General features: G+C 48.2%; 5 protein-coding genes and 2 pseudogenes across 11 annotated transcripts; 4 read left to right on the forward strand and 3 right to left on the reverse strand.

Annotated features, from left to right (window-relative positions):
* Nucleotides 1–632: 632 nt before the first annotated feature.
* LOC308231808 (histone H1.01-like) lies at nucleotides 633–21,836 on the reverse strand. Of its 5 annotated transcripts, XM_080637587.1 has the most exons (4): nucleotides 19,659–21,836; nucleotides 12,900–13,087; nucleotides 5,379–5,707; nucleotides 633–4,655 (listed from the first exon to the last, which is right to left on the reverse strand). In XM_080637587.1, the coding sequence occupies exons 1-2, from the start codon at nucleotides 20,238–20,240 to the stop codon at nucleotides 12,995–12,997; spliced, it is 675 nt and encodes a 224-aa protein (XP_080493713.1). In that variant the 5' UTR covers nucleotides 20,241–21,836; the 3' UTR covers nucleotides 633–4,655; nucleotides 5,379–5,707; nucleotides 12,900–12,994. The 5 variants fall into 5 exon arrangements, with proteins under 5 accessions (XP_080493713.1, XP_080493717.1, XP_080493715.1 ...); XM_080637591.1 differs by lacking the exons at nucleotides 633–4,655; nucleotides 5,379–5,707 and adding an exon at nucleotides 7,605–7,636; XM_080637589.1 differs by lacking the exons at nucleotides 633–4,655; nucleotides 5,379–5,707 and adding an exon at nucleotides 7,614–7,682.
* Nucleotides 10,981–12,759, forward strand: LOC308231167 (histone H1.11L-like). Its single transcript, XM_080636306.1, has one exon. It carries the CDS (start codon nucleotides 12,072–12,074, stop codon nucleotides 12,750–12,752), a length of 681 nt encoding a protein of 226 aa, XP_080492432.1. The 5' UTR covers nucleotides 10,981–12,071; the 3' UTR covers nucleotides 12,753–12,759.
* On the reverse strand, nucleotides 13,005–13,740 carry LOC308217173 (histone H2A-IV). The gene is made up of 2 exons (XM_080610051.1): nucleotides 13,196–13,740; nucleotides 13,005–13,119 (listed from the first exon to the last, which is right to left on the reverse strand). Exon 1 carries the CDS (start codon nucleotides 13,721–13,723, stop codon nucleotides 13,334–13,336), a length of 390 nt encoding a protein of 129 aa, XP_080466177.1. The 5' UTR covers nucleotides 13,724–13,740; the 3' UTR covers nucleotides 13,005–13,119; nucleotides 13,196–13,333.
* Nucleotides 13,976–14,778, forward strand: LOC308216865 (histone H2B 1/2/3/4/6 pseudogene; annotated as a pseudogene). Its single transcript has one exon. The product of its transcript is annotated as a histone H2B 1/2/3/4/6 pseudogene (transcript).
* Nucleotides 15,737–17,431, forward strand: LOC308216976 (histone H3.2). The gene has a single exon (XM_080609677.1). It carries the CDS (start codon nucleotides 15,899–15,901, stop codon nucleotides 16,307–16,309), a length of 411 nt encoding a protein of 136 aa, XP_080465803.1. The 5' UTR covers nucleotides 15,737–15,898; the 3' UTR covers nucleotides 16,310–17,431.
* Nucleotides 17,565–18,367, reverse strand: LOC308233042 (histone H2B 1/2/3/4/6 pseudogene; annotated as a pseudogene). The gene has a single exon. The product of its transcript is annotated as a histone H2B 1/2/3/4/6 pseudogene (transcript).
* On the forward strand, nucleotides 18,611–19,098 carry LOC308217128 (histone H2A-IV). Its single transcript, XM_080609915.1, has one exon. It carries the CDS (start codon nucleotides 18,620–18,622, stop codon nucleotides 19,007–19,009), a length of 390 nt encoding a protein of 129 aa, XP_080466041.1. The 5' UTR covers nucleotides 18,611–18,619; the 3' UTR covers nucleotides 19,010–19,098.
* Nucleotides 21,837–22,146: the final 310 nt, after the last annotated feature.

A 22,146-nucleotide genomic window follows, 5' to 3' on the forward strand; every position in this document is an offset into this window, starting at 1 on the left:
CGGCCGGGGCCGGATGGGAGGCTCCTGCAGGGCCCGCAGCCAAGGGGTTGTCCAGAGACCTCAGAGCCCCTTCGCTCCTTGTGGCACTGGAGAGTCTGCATAGGCAGCCTGGCACTGTGCCTTTAAGCAGATCAATCTCTCCCCTCAGGCTACACGAGGGGGAGATTATCTGGGAGGAGCACACACACCATCCCTTCCGTCTTACTCATGCACACACTCATACGCATACTCACGCGCACAGATTTGGCAGGGAAGCGACCTGTGGAAGTTTGACCCTGGCTGAATGCCAGGTACCCACCAAAGCCACTCTGTCATGCCCCTGCTCAGCTGGATGGGAGAGAGAAAATACCATGAAAGGCTCGTGGGTTGAGATACGGACAGGGAGAGGTCACTCACAAGTTATTGTCACATGCAAAACAGACTTTGCTTGGGGACATTAGTTTATTACTAAACAAATCAGAGTAGGATAATGAGAAATAAAACCAAATCTTAAAAACACCCCTCCCTTCTTCCTGGGCTTAACTTCACTCCTGACTTCCCTATCTCCTCCCCTCCAAAAGCACAGGGGAATGGGAGTTCCTCTCCTCAGGCGGAGGTCTCCTCACGCTCTTCCCCTGCTCCAGCATTGGATCCCTCCCGTGGGAGACTGTTCTTCATGAATTATTCTAAAGTCAGTCCTTTTGACTTCAGTTCTTCATGAAGTGTTCCAGTCCTTCAGGAACAGGATACTCCAGCGCGGGTCCCGCACAGGGTCAGAAGTTCTGCCAGCAAACCTCTTCCAGTGTGGGTTCCTCTTTCCACAGAGCCACAGGCACTGCCAGGAACATCCTCCAGTGTGGGCTTCCCACGGGGCCACAGTCCCTTTTGGACATCCCTGTCCTCTGGTGTGGGGTCCTCCACAGGTGAGATCTGTTTCACTATGGACCTCCATGGGCTGCAGGTGGTACCAGATTAAACAAGTATTCCATTGTGTACAGAGACACAGTCAAGGCTGAAAGGATTCTCAAGATAAGGAAGGCATGCAACAGAAGAACCAGATGTCTTACTTCAAATAGATGTGGGCTTTCCTCAATTTGATAAGGAGGAAGAGAAATAAGTAAATGGCTGCAAGCGAAAACTGCTAGAGGAGCCTCTTAGGTCATAAATTTGCCCAAACAAGAACATGTAGTTAATTGGCGAGACTAAAAAAGCACTCCTATGTCCTTAAATAACAAATGTCCATAAAAGGGTAAAATGAGGTATTTCTCCCCAGCTGACCACCATGACCAGCAAAGACCATTCTTTGAATTCACAGTGCCCGGCCATATCTACCCAAATTGTTATATGCAATGAGAACTGGGTAGGAACTTCACAAATTATGATGAATATGTATATAATAAATGTATGTAAGCTGTAAACTGTCTCTTTTTGGTGTGCATGATAGGTGGAGTGATTCCTCCATGCACCCAATACCCCAATAAACTCACATCAGTTTTCTAACCTGTCATTCTGGTTGGAGAGTTTATTTTACTGGATTTCAGTGGCACACGGGGACAGCCTGTTTCTCCATGGTCTGCACCACGGTCTACAGGGAAATCTCTGCTCCAGTGCCTTGGGCACTCCTCACCCTCCTCCTTGTTGTCTACAGAGCTGTTTCTCTCACATACTCTCACTCCTCTCCTGATGAAATTGCTCCTGCCCAGTAATTTTTCCCCTTCTTAAATACTTTATCCCAGAGGTGCTACCACCATTGTTGACAGACCTGGGGTTGGGCTTGGCCAGCAGTGCATTCACCTTGGAGCTGGCTGACACTGGCTCTGTGTATTCTCACCTGCTGCTGCTCTTCTCACAGAAGCCACCCCCACAGCCCTCTGCTACCAAAACCTTGCCACACAAATCCAATACACCACTCTTCTCTTAGTTCTCTTAGTTACCAATTAGTTAGCACAATTTGATTTTTTTGTGTTATTCCTATCTGTCCAAGAACAGCTTCATATAGTCCCTTCAGAGTGGAATAGTTAACAACAAAGGTGAGAATATCTTGGCATGAGGTGGGGATACAAGTTCCTTTTCTCAGTGCCTTCTCTCCTCAATCCCCTGGAAACCATCACCAATATAAACAAATATTTTTCCAAAAAACACAGCACTTGCATACTGTCTATGCCCTTAGAAAGTTATATTATTCCAGGATTTTCTTTTTACTTAGTTGAAGAGGTCTAAATTAAAACCCTCTTCCCACTGGATTTTTTTTCAGACATGTGGCACCTCTCTGTCATTTATTGCCTGCCAGTGCTTTCTCCCTAATAGACACTGGTGTGTATTGTACATTGTCTGGGAGAGAAAGATAAGTGCCATGGAAAGAGATTTTGAGAAAAAGCTGGGATCAGCATTAGAAGATGTGGTTGTTAAAAAAAAAAAAAATCTCAGGTACTGTCAGTTAATTTTCCTGGGGAAGTTGCTTATCAACTTTCCCTTGGCAGTCACAAGCATGAAGAAATAAAAACATAAGCCACAAAGGTTAGTTTGATGTCTTTCTAGATGTGAACTAAATCGTATAGGGAGCTGAAAATGGGTAACCTTTGCTGGGGGGGTGGGTGAAGGTGTTGAGGATCTACCAATCCGTTGACAAAGGAAATGGGAAAGTATCTAAGACAAAGAAAGGGATTCGTACGTGTGAAAAGAGGGATTTTAGCACCCTTTTGCTCTTGCAAAGCCCCTTCTTTCCCACAGAAACAGCCCACAGAGATATCAAGCCAGCCTATTCCTCTCCTAAATTTTTGTTGTGATTTCAATTCTTATGGAAGAACTGATTCCTGAACGAAGACTGGCATTTGGAAGGGAAGTTCTGGGTGCCAGTTCTATGCGACAGAAAATCCAACCATGGGCCTGCAACATACAGCAAAAATGCTTTATTCATCACATAAACTGTGTACAGGCAGATTTTATTGCAGTCTGCTTGTACTTTTGTATCCAAACTGTTTCTATAAAGACAACATGCTTCTTGTTCCTAGGGCCTTTTTTCTCCCTTTCCCAGACTCGAAGGTGGCTTGCTTGAGAATTTCTCAAGACCTTGCCTTCCACCCACTGGTTTTAACCTCTTTGTTTAGGGATTAAATTTAGGCTCAGGTTTTACTTTACATGCCATGCCCGTACATGACCTCATCCCAGCCTCATCCCTGTGGACTTGCTCAGTGATCCAGGGCTGTGGCTGTCAGTTGCTACAGCTCAAAATCGTGATTCAATGGCACAAATCACGACATTGGACAGGGCAGGGAAGAGGTGGCCCAGTCACTGCTACATCCCTGCCCCACTCACCATGTGTGGGTGCTGCGGGGCTGTGTCCCTGTTGGTGGCAGCATGGCCCCGCCTATCCCGCTGTCCCTCTTGCCTCCCAGTTCACCTGCCCTTGCAAGGCAGCCCCCTCCTGCTGCTCCCCCACAAACTTTGTTGAACATGTTTGTCCACCTAGGAATGTATTTCCTGGAGTTAAATTAGACTTAATATAGAATCTCTCCCTTTACAAACACTTACACATCTGTCCCCATCTAGTGTAGCACAGGTTAAGAGGATTGACGTAAAAACTCACCCACCTCCAAGCAGTTCATGAGACATCAGACTCCACAGATCACTTTTTCTACCTTAACATGCCATCACCTCATATACCTGATGGTGGGATAATATCAGGGCAGGCTCCCCATGATTTCCACAAAAATGACCTATTCCTGACTTAGAGTGACACAGCTGAATATTGTATCTTGTTCCATGAATACTGGCTGCAAAGTATCATAGGTGTTGATAAGAGTGGCCTTTGGTCTGTTCTGTCCTTCCTTCCTCTTTCCTTCTCCTGTTCTTTTCCCTGCTTACCTCACCCATCCGAAGGTGCCTCCCTGTTTGTTATTCCATTTGCCCCCAGGAAGTTGCTACGTAGCAGCACTCTCCCATTCCCACTCTTCCATTTCTTCCTTGCAGCATGGAAGCTATGTCTGTCATTACGGAACATGTAGCACCCACCTCTTCCCTGCCTCGTCAAATGTCCTGATTCCTTATTTGTGGCATTGAATCACAATTTTGAGCTGTAGCAACTCAGCCAAAGAATGTGCTGAACATCACTATGGTTGGCCTACAGAGACAGAAGAAACTTGTGGGGGTATTCTTAAGCACCAGAGAAGACTTCTTCATCCAACTGAACAGATGATAGTTACCATCCTCACTACCTTGCTTCAGTTGTCTGTGTGCAGTCAGGCAATAATAAAGAGATGGACAAAGGAGAGAGCTAGTGGCAGAGGTGGCATAGTGATGCAAATGCATGACAGCCTGAGGAGAGAATGACATCCCAAGGAAGCTGTGAATCAAAGCTGTGGGGCACCGACCACCTGCCTCAAATGTCTGTATGCCTAAGTGATAGTTGACAGTACCCTGTAGGGAAGTATATGCTGGTGGTGGCCTCACACTTTTCTCTGCAGTAGTCCTACTGACAGGTAGGGCAGCTGGGGTACTCTCGAGCCAGCTTGAGAGCAGGAATAATTAAAAATTAGGGGTGTCATAGGTACATAAACTCCTTTTGTTGATCTCATTCTGTGAAAGAGGATCATGGTTTAAACCCAGCTGGCAACTATGTCCCACACAGCTGCTCAGTTACTTTCCCCATCCACCCCTGGGTGGGATGCAGAGGAGAACTGAAAAAAGGAAAAAAGAAAAAAAAGGAGACATGAAAGCTCAGAAAACACAAGTGCTGCACAATACAATTGCTCACTACCTGCTGACCAATTCCCAGCCCAACCCAAGCACTGATATGGCATTCCAGGTAACTCCCCCGAGTTTATATACTGGGCATGATGTGCTGTGGTACAGAATACCCCTTTGGCTAGTTTGGGTCAGGTGTCCTGTCTCTGCTTCCTCTCGGCTTCCCATACCCCTCCTCACTGACAGAGCATGAGACTGAGAAAGTCCTTGATCAGAGTAAACATTACTTAGCAACAACTAAAACATTGGTGTGTTATCAGCACTGTTCTCACTCTAAAGTCAAAACAGATCACTGCACCAGCTACTAGGGAAGAAAAATAACTGTCCCAGCTGAAACCAGGAGAATGAGATTCACTTATTCTCTGAATACTGGGCTGCATGCAGAGCAACCTTGCCAGGGAAGCTTCCAGGCTAATCTGCAAGGCCTGGAACAGTCATTTTCTGAGGAAAAGGAGGGACAAAATAGGGATTAGGGACTGTAGAAAACTACCAAAGTGGCTCTTGGAAGCAAAAAGCCCACTATGACTTCCTGGGTATCTCCTAGGAGACCATCACAGCTCCTTTTGAAATGCACGGGTTTTCTCAACCTCAAAATGTTCGGGAAGGAGCCATGGATATCATCTTTCCAGTGTCTCAGTTTTCTTCTCAGTGCCTACCTGTAACTGTCTGCTGCTCATTTATCACATCCCACAAGGAGGAACGGTAGCTTTGTTGTCTTCCATATCTGAAGTACAGTGGCTGATTGCACTCTTTCCATCCACCATCTATCACAGGTCTCCTGAGCCAAGGCATCAGGCAGCTCAGAAGTGGCTCAGCCGCGCAACCTCTGCCTGAGCTATCTGGGGCTTGTAGGAGACTGTACAGGACAGCTCAGTTCTGCAACAAGGTGTGCTGTTGTAGGTTTGTCACTTCTTAATTCACCCTGACAAAAACCAGACCTGCACTGCTTCAGGGGCCAGCCAGAAGTCATTTTGTTCTCATTGTCCTGAAACACAAATGAAAACTTAGCCATGTGGTGCAGCACCTTTGCTGAGGCTGTTTGTGGAGTGGGCGGCCTAGGGAAAAGAGTGCTGCCTTCTTCTCCAGAGTAACCCACAGTGGGAAGGAGCTGCTGCTCCCCAATGTGCAGGACAAGCAACAGTAGTCCAAATACTCTGTACTGAGAGATCTGAGATGACATGCATGGAGTGTGCAGCACCAAAGGCATGTCACATTCAGGTGGTATTTAAATACATTATTATTCCCCTCAGACATTTATTACGTTCCCTGCCAAAAATCTCAGACATTTTCCTGAACAATTAGTAATATTCTAGTGATGCCTGGAGTTTCCATTCTACACATCCTTCTGGTCTCCAGGTCATGAACACATTTTCCAGACATGTCAGATTTTATGTACCCTGTGGCCCTTCCAGCTTATTAAAGGAATGGGTTAAACAGAAAGGATGAGTCATGACTGGCTACTTCCTCTCTACCTGAATTCACATTCCCTATTAGCAACATTGGCCTTTTTATTAAACCATTAATATACACATATAAATTTATCCAGTACAGTAACATTTTCATACATATTATGCTTATATCATATTGAAACATTAAATACTAATAAAGAACCTTATATTTGACTGATTGCTTGCTTGCTTGCTTCATCTGAACTGATTTTTAGACCTATCACTTAAGTAAGCTTGGAAGCTATCAAAAACTATGTGGTCTGAGATGATGTCTCTCTTGCTTTTAACCAAAGTAAAACCTAAAAAAAAAAAAAAAAAAAAAAAAAAAAGATGGAGAAAAAAGTAAGAAAGAAATCTGAATATTGCAAGTAAATATTTTTTAAGAAATATCTACTTTTAAGAAAGAAGAAAGCTGTATCTACGGATCCTCTTGTAATAACTACATTTTCTGCCTAATGTCATCCATATCTCTGGTAACGGATTTCTTATTTTAAGAGGCACTGATCTATTTGAGGATTTTAAATCTATATGAATAGAAAAACTTTTTATGACAATGAAGAATCCTTTTCTGGAGAATGAACAGTATGCAGTCATAACCTTTCCCTATTGAGACATGAAGTTTTCTTACTGATGTAACAATGTGTAGTGGCTTAGAAGATCATGATAAATCAGGTTTTAAATAAAATTCATCATCCATGGACAAAATAAATTGTGTTTTAAATAAAATCCATTATCTATGGTCAAAAGATATCTCCCAAATCACCCAAAGTCTGCAATTACAACAAGGGCAGATTTTAATTGCGTTGAGTAACTCTGTGACTTCATGTATGTTTCTTAGGTACCTGGAGCACCTGTAAGTCAGAATGAATTTAACCAGATTGCCAATATAAATTATTAATGCTCAGCAGCACAGGGGCTATTTGCTTTAGAAAATATTGATGCTGCACAGCCTTAGGCAGCCCAAGGTAAAAAACATGTTAATGGGACTTACAGCTATAGGCTTACTGCATGATCTAGATCACCCTGTTTGAAATATGCATACATATGCTGCAGTGCTGCCTCTTCAGCTACATCTGTGAGATGGATGCCTCCATATATCCTCTTGAGTAAACAGTAAAAGTCCAGCACAGTCATAGTTTACTTGGTGGGATGAAAGACAGGCTGGAGTTCTGCAATAGATGGCTATAAACTGTTCAGAAGGGACAAGCAAGGAAGGATGGGGAAGAGGGAGAATGTCCTCTACATAAAAAAGAAATTGACTGTTTGTGCAAAGTTGTCTTTGGAAAACAATGATGAAGAGTTGAGAGATATAAGCTCTCAAAATTAGAGGAAATCTCATGGTTGGTACTTACTACAGGTCACCCAGTCAAGGGGAGGAATATTGATGAATCTTTCTTACCTCAACTACAGAAAGCATCATGCTCAGAGGCTTTGATCCTGCTGGGGGATTTCAATCAATCTGATATCTGCTGGAAAAGCAGCACAGTGAGTTGTACGTCACCCAGGAGACTCCTAGAGCATGTTGAGAATCATTTTTTAGTCCAGGTGAAAGACAGTCCAGCCAGAGGGAAAGCACTACTGTGCCTGTTGCTCACCAACAGAAATGAATTGGAGAGGTCAAGGTTAGTGGTAGCCTGAGCTGCAGTCCGGGCCCAGGACCATCATTAACTTGAGGAATACAGGCCAGGCAAATTGTAAAGTCAAGACCCTGAATTTTAGTAGAGCAAACTTTGAGTTGTTTAAGGAACTAGGAGATGGGACCCCCTGGGAAACTACCCTCCAGAACAGAGCTGGCAGCTATTTAATATATTTTTCTTAGTGAATGAATCTTGAATCTGCTCTTGAGTCCCACATATAAGAAAGCAGGCTGGGAACGCAGGAGACCAAAAAAGCTGAAGTGCAAGAAGGAAATGGACAGGGAGTGGAAGCAAGGACATGCATCATGGGAAGAATATGGGGATTCTGCCCATGTGTATGGAGAAAGCTCAGGCATACCTGGTGCTGAATTTGGCAACGGATGTGAAGACCAGCAAGAAGGGCTTCTGCAGGTTTGTTGATCAGAAAAGGGAGACTAAAGAAAATGTACTGCCCTGATAAATAAAACTGGAGATCTAGTGACAACTGACACAGGGAAGGCTGTGGTACTCAACATTTTTTGTGCCTCAGTTTTCACTGATAATCTCTTTTTCCCACAAATCTGAAGCCCCTAAAACTCAAGGCAGGGACTGAGAGGGCAAAGTTCCTCCTATCATAGGAAAGGTCAAGTTCAAGACCATCTGAGGAACCTGAACATACACAAGTCCATGGGTCGTGATGAGGTTCATCCCAGGGTCTTGAGGGAATTGCCAGACATAGTTGCAAATCCGCTCTCCATAATATCTGAAGTCATAGTAGCCAGATGAAATCTCTAGTGACTGGACAAAAGGGAATGTGACACCAATTTTTAAAAATTGCATGATACTGCTTTATAATAAAAATAGGTAAAAAGGAGGACATTGGGAACTACTGACCAGTCAGTCTCACCTCAGTGCTCGGTATGATCCTCCAGAAGCTATGCCAAAACATATGGAAGGCAAGGAGGTGAGAAATGAGAGGTATGGATTTGATGGATGAATTGTTGGCTAAGGAACTGGCAGGACAGTCACATCCAAAAAGCTGTAGACAATTGCTCAATGTCCAAAGGGAAATGGATAATGAGTGGTGTCCCTCATGGGTCTGTGCTGGGACCAATACTATTTAATACCTTCATCAATGACATAGATACTGGGATTGAGTGTATTCTCAGCAAGTCTATGGATGACACCAAGCTGAGTGGTACATCTGATTTGACAGAGGAAAGGGATACCAGCCAGAGGGACCTTGATAAGCTTGAGGAGCGTGCCCAAATGAACCTCAAAAAGTTCAACAAGGCCAAATGTAAAATCCTGCACCTTGGTCAGTGCCATCCCAAGTATCAGGAGATACTAGATGATGAACTGGTCGAGAGCAGCTCTGCAGAGACAGATCTGAGGATACTGGTGGACGAAAAATTGGACATAAGCCAATGTGTGCTTACAGCCCTAAAAAGCCAATCCTGTCTTGGGCTGCATCAAAAGAAGCATGGCCAGCAGGTCAAGGGAGGTGACTCTCTTCTACTCTGCTCTCATGAGACCCCAGCTGCAGTAGGGCATTGAGCGCTGGGGTTCTTGGTACAAGAAAGACATGAACCTGTTGGAGTGGGTGCAGAGAAGGGGCACAAAAATGATGACAGGGCTGTAACACCTCTCCCATGAAGAAAGACTGATAAAATTTGGAGTTTTCAGCCTGGAGAAGAAAAGGGTGCAGTGAGACCTCATTGCGGTGTTTCTATATATGAAGGGTGTTCATAGGAACGAAAAGACTTTACAACAGGACCTGTACTGACAGGGTAAGGAACAATGTTTTAAATCAAAAGAGGGTAGATTTAGATTGGTTCCTAGGAAGAAATTTTTCTTTACAAAGGTAGTGCGACACACTGGAATGGGATGCCCATAGAAGTTGTTGATGACATCAGTGGAAGTTTTCAAGGCCACCTTGGATGGGGCTTTCAGCAACCTGGTCTAGTGAAAGATGTCCCTGTTTATGAGAAGGGGGTTAGTCTAGATAATCTTTGAAGGTCTCTTCCAACCCAAACCATTCTATGATTCTATAGAGCACCAATTCACATGGGTTCAAAAGAGGAACCTTCATGAAAGTGTTTGTCTAATGTCAGAGTAGGAGAAAAATGAGTCCTTGCATTGACTGACATTGTGAAAAAATTCTGTCACACCCAGATATCCCAGTCCACTGTGAGTAGTACCTTCTACCCTTTGTATTTTAACAGATGTTCTGTTTGTGTGACTATCTTATTTTTCAGGGGAAAATAAGAGACAGAAGTTATTCTGTCTTTTACTTCATATCAAAATAAAAGTTCAAGATCTTTTTTCTTTAACATAACATTTGAAATAAGAATGATTTTTTTTAAATAAGGTTGCTCATTAATTTAAAGGAATTAAAGAAATTAAAGGGCACTTACAAAATTATTTCCTCCTTCATCTCCTCCACCTGATAACGTTTGCAAGATCTCTTTGCATTTCTTCCTTTGCTGAGCCTAAAACTAACAGTCTATAACTGAAAAACAAAAAATGAAGAAGTACAGATATGCCATCAAAATGTTGGAGAACCAACAAATGAGCTTTTAGGAAAGCACATAGACTGCTCCAGGGGGAGCTGCTATATCAGGCGTTTAGAGGAAGGACAGAGGCCTAACCTAAACCCAGGAAATGCATTTTCAAAGGATCAAAAACTTTAGAGGTAAAGCTACTGGTGTACTGAGTCTGATACAAGCGAATAGGACGAAGTATGATACAAAATGTGAAGGAAATATGTATGCTACAGAACTAACCCTCAGAAATTTCTTCTTGATGGTATGTGTCCTTCCCAATAGATTCACTTTTGTGACAATGTGGTTCAGAATCCACAATTCACAGTGGGGTCAGTTGGTGAAACCACCATGAAATAGAGCATCAGTATAGACAGCTCCAAATTCACATGATTTTTTGGTTTTGTACTCTAGCATATGATGTTATTCTGCGCTTATCTTCTCTAGACAAAAGCCCCTATGAAGTGCTATCACATCTCTCAGCAGTTTTCACACTTCAGGTACACCTTAGTCATGGTAAACATGGCACCACTGACAAGGTCTTAAAACTCTTTCCCACATTTTACTACATATGTACTACATATGTCTAAACATAACACTCCACTTTCCAACTCATCTCAAGAAAAAAAAATCCTTTTATGTGTATTCAGTTTGTCTTACATTATAAAATGCACGGGTTGGAGAAAAACATGCTCTTTTTTTCTTGTCAGTTCTGAGGACATAATTGTTAACTTACATAATTTTATTATTAAAGAAATTACTTTAGCCTTACCTCTGTTTTTCAAAAAGAAAACATGCACACCATATTTTAATTATTGTTTTTTTATCCACAACAGCAGATTCTGACAAAATGCCTGCAGTACAGTGTAAAAGTAAGCACAAAAATAAACTCTATCTTAACAACATAGAATTTAATGTGCTTACATATTGTGTTTAATCAAAAGAAGCTTTTTGGATAAAAAAAAAGGGAAATTGCTTCATCAAAATATTTATACAAGGACACAGAAGACTGAGGGAAACAGTGAAACACCTTTTATATGTTCCTATGAGATGTTGGAGGTACTGACTGATTTAAGAGAGCAGTTTTTCACATTAACGTTTCTGGTGAAAACTTTCTTTTACTTCTTATTAGCTCTGATTAGAGCTAAATAGGACGCCATGTCCAAAGGTTTCATTATTTTTCAGGGATGAAGCCGTTTTACGGGAAATAACTCCTAACCCAGAAACACTGCTGAGTGGCTACTTTGTGTTACTTGCTTGTTTTCAAAGCTAATTTACGCTAAGAAAGTGTCTCTCAATTACTTCCATTTTGCACTACCGTGATGAAAAACCCTCTCTGGAACATGAATCCGCCGCCACTGTGACAGTGCTGTCACAAGCAGAGTTTTAATTCGGAAGTAAAAATAAAAATCTCACTGTCCAGCTTTGCGTGCAATCGCAAAACTCAGAGATTATTGGCTTCCCTGAAACTCATTTTACTTCCCAGCTAAAAGAAACGCCGAGAGACAAAAATACCTTCTCTCCGCAGCACGAATGCTAAGAAACGGGTCGCCGCAATCACGGTTTTTTAATGAAAAACACACTTTTTTGAGGGGAAAGAAACACAAACAGAGAAGCAGAGTGCGGGGCGGCGGGGACGGCCTCTGGCGGCAACGCACCAATCAGGGCTCGCCGCGCTGCTATAAATAGGGGAGCTGCCGCTAGTACTGCAGCTGTGGTGGTATCGCTTACACAGCGTTGTGATGTCGGAGACTGTACCAGCCCCCACTGCTGAGGCAGTACCCGCAGCCCCGGCGCCTGCTGCTAAAGGGGCCGCCAAGAAGCCGAAGAAGGCGGCGGGCGGCTCCAAAGCCCGGAAGCCCGCGGGCCCTAGCGTCACCGAGCTGATCACCAAGGCGGTGTCCGCTTCCAAGGAGCGCAAGGGACTCTCTCTCGCCGCTCTCAAGAAAGCGCTGGCGGCCGGCGGTTACGATGTGGAGAAAAATAACAGTCGTATCAAGCTGGGCTTAAAGAGTCTTGTTACCAAAGGCACTCTCGTGCAGACCAAGGGCACCGGTGCCTCCGGCTCTTTCCGTCTCAGTAAGAAGCCGGGAGAGGTGAAAGAAAAACCTCCTAAGAAGCGAACAGCTGTGGCCAAACCCAAGAAGCCAGCAGCCAAAAAACCTGCCAGCGCTGCTAAAAAGCCGAAGAAATCGGTGACCGCAAAGAAGAGCCCCAAGAAAGTGAGGAAGCCGGCTGCTGCTGCGGCCAAGAAGGCGGCCAAGAGTCCGAAAAAGGCGACTAAGGTTGCCAAGCCCAAGAAGACAGCATCAGCAGCGAAGAGTCCAGCTAAGGCGAGAGCGGTGAAGCCCAAAGCAGCCAAGCCCAAGGCGACTAAGCCTAAAGTAGCCAAGGCAAAAAGGGCAGCGCCCAAGAAGAAGTAAGTCCCAGTGGAGAAAATTTTCTGCCCCGCACTTAAACCCAACGGCTCTTTTAAGAGCCACCCACCTTTTCTCAAAAAGGGCTGAAAATCTAAGGAGAGGATTTGGGTTTTTTTGGAATATTTCGTAAACAGTAAAACGCTTTCATACCTTTGAAGTCAAACGCAAACGTCATCAAATGTGCTGTGACAGACGACGTTTGGTGCTGTTCTGATATCGTTCCCTTAAGGATGGAAATTTATCCCTTAGTTTTTGAAGGCCATCTTACACCCACCCAGTGTCTTACTCCGTATGTGCAGCAGCGTGAGAAGAGAGTTGGTTTCTAGCAGTATCAGCCCCTGCAATAAAATAAAACGGGACCAGAAAAGATCTATTTTACACCCTCACATCGACTGCACGACCCAAATAATTGAAGAAAAAACCAAAAAAATCCAAACAACACGAACCTTAGTTAATCCGTAAGACTTCTTAAGCAAACTATTAGCAACTTAGCTCTTTAGCGAGTAAGTGGGTGGCTCTGAAAAGAGCCTTTGGGTTTCTCTGGAGGGAAGAAACAAACCCTCCCGGGCGTTTTTCTTGGGTTACTACTTGGCTTTAGCCTTGTGGCTGTCGGTCTTCTTCGGCAGCAGCACCGCCTGGATGTTGGGCAGCACACCGCCCTGCGCGATCGTCACCTTGCCCAGCAGCTTGTTCAGCTCCTCGTCGTTGCGGATAGCGAGCTGCAGGTGCCGCGGGATGATGCGCGTCTTCTTGTTGTCGCGGGCCGCGTTGCCCGCCAGCTCCAGGATCTCGGCCGTCAGGTACTCCAACACTGCTGCCAAATACACCGGGGCGCCAGCACCCACCCGCTCCGCGTAGTTGCCCTTGCGCAGCAGGCGGTGGACGCGGCCCACGGGGAACTGCAGTCCAGCCCGCGAAGAACGAGACTTTGCCTTGGCACGTGCTTTCCCGCCCTGCTTCCCGCGCCCGGACATCTCCACAACGCCCCCAAACCTAAACGAACAGCCGTTTAAGAAATGAACCTCCCTCCGCACCGCGCCCTTATATCCCTTCTCGGCGAGAGACGGCAATTTCGATAGGCTGAAAAGCTAACACTGCAAAAACAGCCAATGGAAACGCGGATCGAACTCTAACCAATACCTATGAAGAACTAAGAGTTACGATTGCAAACGCCCGCTCTCAGCCAATAGAAACGAAGTTTTGAGGAAACCGTAATTTGCATACGGTCCCTATAAAGGGCGGGCGCCCATGCTCGCTTTGCGTGTTGGTTTTTGCGTTCTTTCGGGAGTTTGTTGTGTGGTGTTGATAGAAATGCCTGAACCGGCGAAGTCAGCCCCCGCGCCCAAGAAAGGCTCTAAGAAGGCGGTGACTAAAACTCAGAAGAAGGGCGACAAGAAACGTAAGAAGAGCCGCAAGGAGAGTTACTCGATCTACGTGTACAAGGTGCTGAAGCAGGTGCACCCCGACACGGGCATCTCCTCTAAGGCCATGGGCATTATGAACTCTTTCGTCAACGACATTTTCGAGCGCATTGCTGGCGAAGCGTCGCGCTTGGCGCACTACAACAAGCGCTCCACCATCACCTCTCGGGAGATCCAGACGGCCGTGCGGCTCCTGCTGCCGGGTGAGCTGGCCAAGCATGCAGTCTCCGAGGGTACTAAGGCCGTTACCAAGTACACCAGCTCCAAGTAGAGCGCCGCAGTCCGCCTATTTTAACCCAAAGGCTCTTTTAAGAGCCACCCACCTTCTCAGTAAAAGAGCTGACTGATTTTGGGTTAGCCCTGGCTGTTTGCTGGTAAGAGAGGAATAGTGGTGTGGAGACAAGGCGGCTGTAGGGGACTGGGGTATACTTTAGCGAGCCCGTGGTATGTTCTATGCCTGCCTCAGTGGAGGGCAGAACTTTTAGCTCCCTAAAGACGCCCCTGGACCCCTCTTCACTTCTGCATGAGACTTGGGGGTTGCGGGTTAAGGGGAGAATATTGCAATGTTTTCCTCTAAAAGCCCGAAATAAAAGTGTTCGTCTGCTCTTTCCCCGTGAGACATTGTATCAGGAAGCTTGAGTTGGGGGCTTCCAAAGCACAAACTTCTCAGGGTGAACGTGTAATTTTCTTAACATAAAGCTCCAATCTGGACCCGTTCGCGGTCTCGGGTGACAAGAGGAAGCAAGCCAAGGTGCTTTCCCGGCGTTCTCGATCCGTGCAGTCCCGCCTGCGATCCCGAGCACGGTTTCCCTGCTTTTCCCCCGCGCTCTGCCCAGGCTCTGGTCGACGTCTTCCTCCACTGCCCCGTTGCTCTCCGCCCCATATATCCCGCCGCCGAGCAGCTCGAGGGAGCAGGGGGGCTGGTGGCGGCACCCAGAGCCGCGCAGCTACCGGGCTGGCTCCGACCTGAGTGAGAACTGCACACATCTCCCTAGCAGGCACTCGCGGCCCGGCCCTGAGCTCCTGCAGGAGGACGTGGATTCGTCGCGGTAGCGCTCGCGGTTCGGCGCCCGTGTTCGCTTCACTAAGGCGCGCTCCTCCGACCAGAGCCGAGATTTACAGCAGGTCGCGGCAGCAGCCGGGGAACGTTCGCCTTGAGCGCGTACCGCAGCCCTGTACCGAGCGCTGTTACCGAGAGGGAAGAAACAGAGAACTGACGCGGGGGAGAAAGACGCTGTCGTGTGGAAGAGCCATTACCAGCAGTCCCCGTGCCGGAAAGCGGGGAGGACGGGGGGGTGGGGAGAATGGGATTCCGAAGCAGCCGAGTCCAAGGCCTGGGCGGCGGGACCCTCCTACATCGGTCGCTTACCGAGGTCCCTGTCGCCCCACCTCCTCTCGGACCGCAGTTCGTGGGGACGGTGAACAGAGAGGTAAGCCGGCGCTAAAGCGCTCTGGAGGACCGTAAAAGAGCAAACGCCCGAGCCGCGGAGCAGGGGGTGGGATCGGCGGGCCGGGGCGGTGGCTGTGGAGATGGAGGGGGAGGGGCTGGGAGAGTGAAGGGAGGGGTTTTCTCGCCATGGAGGCGTGAGCTTTCAAGTCGCCCAATGGCAGCCGGCCTCGAGCCAGACGGCCAATCGGCAGGGAGACTCGGCTATAAATGCTGGCGCCGGGGAGCTCCTCGTAGTGTTGTTTCTTTCGTGAAGAAAGGAGTGTAGCGGGTGCAGAGTGATGGCACGTACGAAGCAAACTGCTCGTAAGTCTACCGGCGGGAAGGCGCCCCGCAAGCAGCTGGCCACCAAGGCGGCCCGTAAGAGCGCGCCGGCCACGGGCGGCGTGAAGAAGCCGCACCGGTACCGTCCTGGCACGGTGGCTCTGCGCGAGATCCGGCGCTACCAGAAGTCGACCGAGCTGCTGATTCGCAAGCTGCCCTTCCAGCGCCTGGTGCGCGAGATCGCGCAGGACTTCAAGACCGACCTGCGGTTCCAGAGCTCGGCCGTGATGGCGCTGCAGGAGGCGAGCGAGGCCTACCTGGTGGGGCTCTTCGAGGACACCAATCTCTGTGCCATTCATGCTAAGCGTGTCACTATCATGCCCAAGGACATCCAGCTGGCCCGGCGTATCCGTGGTGAGCGTGCCTGAGGCACTTGGCGAAGTTTTTCCCGGCCTCTAGCAGGAACACCGAGGCAGCCAAACAGACCCAAAGGCTCTTTTAAGAGCCACTCCATGCACAATTAAAAGAGCTGGTTTCATAAATTTTAGAAATATAAATGTGGGGCAGTAGCAAGAGTCACAAATGAGAGAGAACGCTGAGTGGACTGGGTTTTCAGTCCTAATCATGAATATTGCTGCACCTTAAATGGTTTCACCCTTACATGCCAGCAAACGTATTCATGTCAACTCCAGAGTGCTACAGCTCGCGCCTCCATGGCGAGAAAACCCCTCCCTTCACTCTCCCAGCCCCTCCCCCTCCATCTCCACAGCCACCGCCCCGGCCCGCCGATCCCACCCCCTGCTCCGCGGCTCGGGCGTTTGCTCTTTTACGGTCCTCCAGAGCGCTTTAGCGCCGGCTTACCTCTCTGTTCACCGTCCCCACGAACTGCGGTCCGAGAGGAGGTGGGGCGACAGGGACCTCGGTAAGCGACCGATGTAGGAGGGTCCCGCCGCCCAGGCCTTGGACTCGGCTGCTTCGGAATCCCATTCTCCCCACCCCCCCGTCCTCCCCGCTTTCCGGCACGGGGACTGCTGGTAATGGCTTTTCCACACGACAGCGTCTTTCTCCCCCGCGTCAGTTCTCTGTTTCTTCCCTCTCGGTAACAGCGCTCGGTACAGGGCTGCGGTACGCGCTCAAGGCGAACGTTCCCCGGCTGCTGCCGCGACCTGCTGTAAATCTCGGCTCTGGTCGGAGGAGCGCGCCTTAGTGAAGCGAACACGGGCGCCGAACCGCGAGCGCTACCGCGACGAATCCACGTCCTCCTGCAGGAGCTCAGGGCCGGGCCGCGAGTGCCTGCTAGGGAGATGTGTGCAGTTCTCACTCAGGTCGGAGCCAGCCCGGTAGCTGCGCGGCTCTGGGTGCCGCCACCAGCCCCCCTGCTCCCTCGAGCTGCTCGGCGGCGGGATATATGGGGCGGAGAGCAACGGGGCAGTGGAGGAAGACGTCGACCAGAGCCTGGGCAGAGCGCGGGGGAAAAGCAGGGAAACCGTGCTCGGGATCGCAGGCGGGACTGCACGGATCGAGAACGCCGGGAAAGCACCTTGGCTTGCTTCCTCTTGTCACCCGAGACCGCGAACGGGTCCAGATTGGAGCTTTATGTTAAGAAAATTACACGTTCACCCTGAGAAGTTTGTGCTTTGGAAGCCCCCAACTCAAGCTTCCTGATACAATGTCTCACGGGGAAAGAGCAGACGAACACTTTTATTTCGGGCTTTTAGAGGAAAACATTGCAATATTCTCCCCTTAACCCGCAACCCCCAAGTCTCATGCAGAAGTGAAGAGGGGTCCAGGGGCGTCTTTAGGGAGCTAAAAGTTCTGCCCTCCACTGAGGCAGGCATAGAACATACCACGGGCTCGCTAAAGTATACCCCAGTCCCCTACAGCCGCCTTGTCTCCACACCACTATTCCTCTCTTACCAGCAAACAGCCAGGGCTAACCCAAAATCAGTCAGCTCTTTTACTGAGAAGGTGGGTGGCTCTTAAAAGAGCCTTTGGGTTAAAATAGGCGGACTGCGGCGCTCTACTTGGAGCTGGTGTACTTGGTAACGGCCTTAGTACCCTCGGAGACTGCATGCTTGGCCAGCTCACCCGGCAGCAGGAGCCGCACGGCCGTCTGGATCTCCCGAGAGGTGATGGTGGAGCGCTTGTTGTAGTGCGCCAAGCGCGACGCTTCGCCAGCAATGCGCTCGAAAATGTCGTTGACGAAAGAGTTCATAATGCCCATGGCCTTAGAGGAGATGCCCGTGTCGGGGTGCACCTGCTTCAGCACCTTGTACACGTAGATCGAGTAACTCTCCTTGCGGCTCTTCTTACGTTTCTTGTCGCCCTTCTTCTGAGTTTTAGTCACCGCCTTCTTAGAGCCTTTCTTGGGCGCGGGGGCTGACTTCGCCGGTTCAGGCATTTCTATCAACACCACACAACAAACTCCCGAAAGAACGCAAAAACCAACACGCAAAGCGAGCATGGGCGCCCGCCCTTTATAGGGACCGTATGCAAATTACGGTTTCCTCAAAACTTCGTTTCTATTGGCTGAGAGCGGGCGTTTGCAATCGTAACTCTTAGTTCTTCATAGGTATTGGTTAGAGTTCGATCCGCGTTTCCATTGGCTGTTTTTGCAGTGTTAGCTTTTCAGCCTATCGAAATTGCCGTCTCTCGCCGAGAAGGGATATAAGGGCGCGGTGCGGAGGGAGGTTCATTTCTTAAACGGCTGTTCGTTTAGGTTTGGGGGCGTTGTGGAGATGTCCGGGCGCGGGAAGCAGGGCGGGAAAGCACGTGCCAAGGCAAAGTCTCGTTCTTCGCGGGCTGGACTGCAGTTCCCCGTGGGCCGCGTCCACCGCCTGCTGCGCAAGGGCAACTACGCGGAGCGGGTGGGTGCTGGCGCCCCGGTGTATTTGGCAGCAGTGTTGGAGTACCTGACGGCCGAGATCCTGGAGCTGGCGGGCAACGCGGCCCGCGACAACAAGAAGACGCGCATCATCCCGCGGCACCTGCAGCTCGCTATCCGCAACGACGAGGAGCTGAACAAGCTGCTGGGCAAGGTGACGATCGCGCAGGGCGGTGTGCTGCCCAACATCCAGGCGGTGCTGCTGCCGAAGAAGACCGACAGCCACAAGGCTAAAGCCAAGTAGTGACCCAAGAAAAACGCCCGGGAGGGTTTGTTTCTTCCCTCCAGAGAAACCCAAAGGCTCTTTTCAGAGCCACCCACTTACTCAGAAAAAGAGCGTGAATTTCGTTAAAGCTAGCTACAGCTCCTTTACCAAGGCTTTGGCTGAAGCTGACAAGGAAACAACCGTTTCCGTGGCGGGGACGTAACCCTGAGGCACATTGCAAGCAGTACCTCCACCTCGCGTCCCCATCGCAACTCTAGACCGGAAGCTGGGGTGCGGCTTCACGATGCCGGTCGGGGCTCTCCCGTCGCAGCCAATCCCCGCGCCGTCCAGGCTTTCCGAAGACACCAGCGCTCATATACCCTTCCCGGATAAACGGAAGGAACTTTAAGGCTGCCGTATAATGAGGTCTTCTCTTTTCGCTCACCTTCCGAGTGGACACACCAACACTGCCGTTCTCCTACAATTTCCTTCCAACATGGGAAAAAGCTACCGCATTTCAGCCCTTTTTGAGAAAAGGTGGGTGGCTCTTAAAAGAGCCGTTGGGTTTAAGTGCAGGGCAAGACTTTTCTTACATAGGGGCTTACTTCTTGGGCGCCGCCCTTTTCGCCTTGGCTGCTTTAGGCTTAGTCGCCTTGGGCTTGGCTGCTTTGGGCTTCACCGCTTTTACCTTGGCTGGACTCTTCGCTTCTGCCACCACCTTCTTGGGCTTGGCAGCCTTAGTCGCCTTTTTCGGGTTCTTTGCCGCCTTCTTAGCCGCAGCAGCAGCCGGCTTCCTCACTTTCTTGGGGCTCTTCTTCACTGTCACCAGTTTCTTGGGCTTCTTAGCGGCGCTGGCACGTTTCTTGGGTGCCGGCTTCTTGCGCTTGGCCACAGCTGCACGCTTTCTCGGAGCTTTTTCTTTCACCTCTCCCGGCTTCTTACTGAGACGGAAAGAGCCAGACGCACCAATGCCTTTGGTCTGCACGAGAGTGCCTTTGCTGACAAGGTTCTTTAGTCCCAGTTTGATGCGGCTGTTGTTTTTCTCCACATCGTAGCCACCGGCAACCAGCGCCTTCTTGAGGGCGGCGAGGGAGAGTCCCTTGCGCTCCCTGGAAACAGACACAGCCTTGGTGATCAGCTCGGTGACGCTGGGGCCCGCGGGCTTCCGGGCTTTGGAGCCGCCCACCGCCTTCTTCGGCTTCTTGGCCGCAGTTTTGCCGGCGGACACGGGGGCAGCAGCAGGCGCAGCAACAGGAGCAGACTCCGACATTATAACTCCGAAACGATCTGTGATGAACCTAGCGGCGGCGCCCCTATTTATAGGAGCGCGGCGCACACTGATTGGTGCATCTTGGGCGCCCCTCCCCGCCACCTCCCCGGCTCCGAGCTCCGGGTTGTGTTTCTTCGGGCAAGATAAAATGTTTTTTTTTCTACTTTATCTGCCATGAACTCGCCCCCTTTGCGCATGCGGGGGCAGTGGAAGGGTCTATTTTCGACTATCGGTGTTTCGTCGCGGAAAGAGTGGAGTTTGGGTAGAGAGAAGGCGATAAGTCCCGAGTCCTGGAACCGAACTGACGTCCAGAGAGTGAAAGTTTTGTTTTTCTTTGTAAATTAAAACAAAACCTTTAAAGTTAACGTGAGGCAGAACACTCAGTGTTAATCTTTAGGGGGTCTTTTCTGAGTCAGAGAAGAAAGCGAACAGTTAGAATTCCATTCTTTAAAATAAAATGCTTTCAAAGAGAGTGAGGTAGCACAAACTGCCCCGAGTCTTGCCCCTGCTTCTCTCACCCTAGTTTATACCTCTGGCTGCTGCGAAACACCCGATTAGGGATGTTCCCCCACCCCACCCCCCCGATGCTTCCAAAGCTAAAGTTTCCGGAGACTGGGTGAAATAATAGATAGCACATACTTTATTTACCTCAGAATGGGCTACTTTCTCTGCAACCATTTGCTGTCCTTCACATGGCAAAAGACTCGTTGATGTTAATGGGATAAATTGGGACACAAAGAAGAAAGATGAAAGGTTTGTGCCGAATCACTGACATTCATATAAACCTCTAACATACAGAAACAGACCACACTCTAAAGAAGGCACATAGTGCTATTTGTGTAAAATCTGTTAGTATGATTCAATAAGATGGAGAAAAAACTGACAGAGATTTGAGTCTTCAGGAGATGTGAAAGTACCATTTTCCTATTTTGACACTAAGCCAGGAAGAAAAATCACAATTTTTGCTCACTGCTCTTTTGCCAGGTTACAGGTCAACTCACAGCAGTTTCTGTACATAAAATCTTTGGCTGCAGCACAAAGTGATGCAAAGCTGTTTGTCTGCAATGTGGTGACTGTATCAGCATTCACACCTCGTTGTCATCTGAAACTCTGTATATATCTTTGTGTCTCTGGCAGGAGTTCCTAATTCATTTACCTTGAAGTTTAATGGCCATAAGCCAGTTTAGCACCATCATATTGCTACTGCATTTTTACTTGATGTCTACAAACTGCACTTGCAGAGTTTATGTATAATGTTGACCAGATGATCAGCTTCACTATTTCAGTGAAGAGAAAGATCTGTGACTGGAAAATATCATCTAATTCCTCTCTCATTCCACTACAGGGAAGGCAAATGAACCTCTTGAAGATTTTGAGTGACCCTTCATTGTCAATTAATTCACAAAGTCCCATTCTTTAAAACTTCATATGAGCAGTTTGACGCTTTCTCGCATATTTATGGTAAAAGGACTTCAGAAAAATAAACACATTTTTCTTTTACTTGCGATTTCTTTCTAACTCTTCATTGCTGAGGTCTCCTAGCTGAGGAGTTATTCTTGAGACTGTGAGGGCAAATAAGATATCAAATTCAGCAAATCTGGATCTGGGCTTTTAAAGCTTTGCTGGAAGCAGGATGGCTTATAGAGCAGTGTTAACTGGGAATTTTATAAATGCAAAAGAACTTGCTGTAACACATTTACTTCAAGTAATAATAAGGGACATAAAGAACTGAGTATCAAAATTATTGTCTCCTAAAATTTCCTCAAATTAAGTGGATGACTGAATGTCTGCTCTGTCTCATCCAAGTCAGGTAAAAGTTCTGATGTCCTTCAAAAACTAAACTTGTGGCCCTGTCTGTAAACTGAATATTTTTATACTCACCAACTCTTTCCACATTACTAATGCC

This window comes from Psittacula echo (genome assembly GCF_963264785.1).
Source record: "Psittacula echo genome assembly, chromosome: 1".
Classification (NCBI taxonomy): Eukaryota; Metazoa; Chordata; class Aves; order Psittaciformes; family Psittacidae; genus Psittacula; species Psittacula echo.